Raw genomic sequence first — 3005 nt, 5'->3', positions numbered from 1 at the left:
TGTTTGTAAGATGGGCAAAATAACTGCAATTATAGCATCCTCTTAATACTAACATTTTTTTTATCCTATTCAATTTATAATTTTATACATATTTTTTTTAAAAATAATTTAAATTTTAACTTATATGGTCTTCTGTTACTGTAAGTGCATGTAATGTACTAGTTATAAGTATGTTATATTGACAAATAAAAATATAAAATAAGAAGATATGACTTAAAAATATTTAATCTTAAATTAAAAATATTAATAATGTAAATTGTTAATTTTAAAATAATATGTATACAAACATCAATACGAGTAATTTGTATTACAAGTATAATATACTTAGATAAACTGATATTATTTTAAGTTTTTGCTCATGATTTGTATCTAATACAATGTAAATTTTATATAATGTTATAGCAAAATTAAAGTATGTAATAATTTAAAAAATGACAGTGTGTTACACAGTCTTATTTTTACAATTCATCATGGTCATTATCAGTTAGTTCTTCATTTTCCTCCCCATCTTCTTCATCATTAGATTTCTTTGCTTCTTGTTTTATTTTCTTACTTTCTTCTTCGTCAATTGCATCCTTCATAATCTTCTCGCCCTCCTAGAAAAATAAACATAATTTTAAAATGACATTCAATACTTAAAATATAGTTAGTACTTACATATCTTGGTTTCCAGATGGCATCTGCTTTTTCTTTAGCCATTTCAATATCGTCCGTGATCAAAATGTTGTTGAAGATTGTACCAGATTTTACTTGCCATAAGTCAAAACCAATAGCACAAATTTCTTTTCTTGCATAAAGTTTATCATCTTTTTTGTATTCTGGATTATCAATTTTTGGATGTACCCATACTCCCTTTAAACATCATAGATAATTTGTAATGTAATTTATTCAATTAAAAACCTTTTTAATATAATATAATTTTAATTTTTTCATACTTTGTAATTTGGATTATCAATCTGTTTTGGTTTCCATTCTCCCTTGAAATCTGGATTATCAATCATTGCTGGTTCCCATTCTCCATCCATTTCATCGTCCCAATCTTCTGGTTTAGTGGCAGCTGGGTCAGGAATGAGTTTTGGCTTATCCCAATCTTCTGGTTTCTCATCATTGGGGTCATCAATAGTTGGCTTATCGTCCCATTCCTCAGGTTTCTTAACGTTAGGATCATTGATTTGCTTGGGGGGTAAAAAGTCCCAATCGGCTTCTAATTCACCATATTCTACATTTTCATTATCAATTAATACTTCATAAGTATTATCTGACTTTAAAATAAGTGTATAAAAATGAGTATAAACGTCATCAATACAACGAATGTCTTTATTGATCAATAAATTCTTTCCTTTGTAGCTGAAGATAACATGCACCTTCCTTGTTGCAAGACCACAAATGTCAGGTCCTAGAAAAAAAAATTTAGTTTAAAAAATTGAAATTAAGAGTAAAATAAATTGAAAATCAAAAACAAATATATTTAAATTAAACAATTTTAAAAACATTAAAATATAAAAAATATAGCATACGTATAAATGAAAAATTTTATTTTGAAATACCTACAGCATTTTATTAGGGAAAATATATAACATTTAAAAAAATATTTTTATATTTATTCATAATTTTATATTTACCAATATTGGAACAAAATTAAATCTGTTTGTTATGTTATGTTAATTTCAATCAATTGTGTATATCTTATTATATATTTAAATATATTTGTATTATTAATATCTATTAAATTGTCACTATATGCAGAGTCCAACTTATGGGGGGGGGGGCTAGGGGCTAGGGGGCTGCAGTTCTGGGCCCCTGTTGATGATTAAATATTAAAGTGGCACTGTGAAATTGTATGATATTATTGATTTTGTTCGACATTTATATAATGTATATCAGTAAACATTAATTAATATAATTTTGGTACTAATGTTATTAACTATCTATAGATAATCAATAATTATAATTAAATATTATACGAGTATAAAAAAATAATTTATGTTTTATAAATAAAAAATGTGTTCACTTATGTAATTATGTTATTTTAATGTTCACTATCTTTTTTAAATTACATTTAACAAATATTAAAGGCCCTTAAAATTATATTGCTCCGGGTCCATATTTTCATAAGTTGGGCTCTGACTATACGTATGGACTTATTATATTTTCGAGCTGTACTAGTAATACCTAATATAACTAATAAAAACAACTATAAAAATATATTTACCAAACATAATTTCGTAAGGCGTTTCACTGTGCATTTCCTTAGGTTCCAAATCGCAGTTGAACAGCTTAATGTATCCACCGCCGCAATCAATATTCTGCTCGTGTTTGACCGAGTACTGAATGACAAGGTTTTTGCCTTCATTGCTGAAGGGTGAGAATTTTTTGGACAAGGCATAGAACTTAGCGTCCTGTGTTGTCTGTATACCCTTGTCGGCCTCGAAATCGTTGTAGAAATAACCTGAGCTGTGAACAAACTTACCAAACTCCTTACCAGAATATTCGGAGTACGTCCATTCGTTCTCAAAAGAATCTGCAAAACAGTAATGACATTATCAAAATAAAAAACATTGTCGTTGGTGGTAGTCTTAAATAATGATAAATAATAATACATACCATCGGGGAAGTTATCTTCGAAAAAGATTTCCGCGCCAACGGCCAAGGCAGTGACCAGACAAAGCAGTGTGCAAAGCGAAAATTTCGCCGACGCTCTCATGCTGTATGAATATTATACTACAATAATAGTTTCTTAAATACAAATATACTTAACAGATGGTGCAAATCTTTTGTCGACGAACAAAGGAAATAATAAAACGAGATCAACTGCGAAACGCTTGTTCAGCTGCCGTTCCAGTGAATGAAATACGTCGAATGCGGGCACTACGCCTACACCGTGATGACTGATGCCGACGGCGGCGGGAAATGGCGCATTGAAGGTCCGGTCGTCCAGCAGTCAACGGACGACGCTACAAATACCTAACCTAAAAAATAAACGGGTCTTGACCGCAGCCACGGCA

General features: G+C 29.9%; 1 protein-coding gene across 1 annotated transcript; it reads right to left on the bottom strand.

Annotated features, from left to right (window-relative positions):
• Positions 1-458: 458 nt before the first annotated feature.
• Positions 459-2712, bottom strand: LOC113555570 (calreticulin-like). The gene is made up of 5 exons (XM_026960002.1): positions 2605-2712; positions 2213-2521; positions 936-1396; positions 658-852; positions 459-596 (listed from the first exon to the last, which is right to left on the bottom strand). The coding sequence occupies exons 1-5, from the start codon at positions 2702-2704 to the stop codon at positions 459-461; spliced, it is 1203 nt and encodes a 400-aa protein (XP_026815803.1). The 5' UTR covers positions 2705-2712.
• Positions 2713-3005: the final 293 nt, after the last annotated feature.

Source organism: Rhopalosiphum maidis, chromosome 3 (genome assembly GCF_003676215.2).
Source record: "Rhopalosiphum maidis isolate BTI-1 chromosome 3, ASM367621v3, whole genome shotgun sequence".
NCBI lineage: Eukaryota > Metazoa > Arthropoda > Insecta > Hemiptera > Aphididae > Rhopalosiphum > Rhopalosiphum maidis.
This window is presented reverse-complemented; position numbering and strand designations above follow the sequence as displayed.

Coding starts and splice junctions, on each gene's coding strand:
- LOC113555570 (XM_026960002.1), bottom strand. CDS start 2,704: ATGAGAGCGTCGGCGAAATTTTCGCTTTGCACACTGCTTTGTCTGGTC. Junction 2,522..2,604: donor CGAAGATAACTTCCCCGATG/GTATGTATTATT, acceptor ACTGTTTTGCAG/ATTCTTTTGAGAACGAATGG. Junction 853..935: donor TTGATAATCCAAATTACAAA/GTATGAAAAAAT, acceptor TGATGTTTAAAG/GGAGTATGGGTACATCCAAA.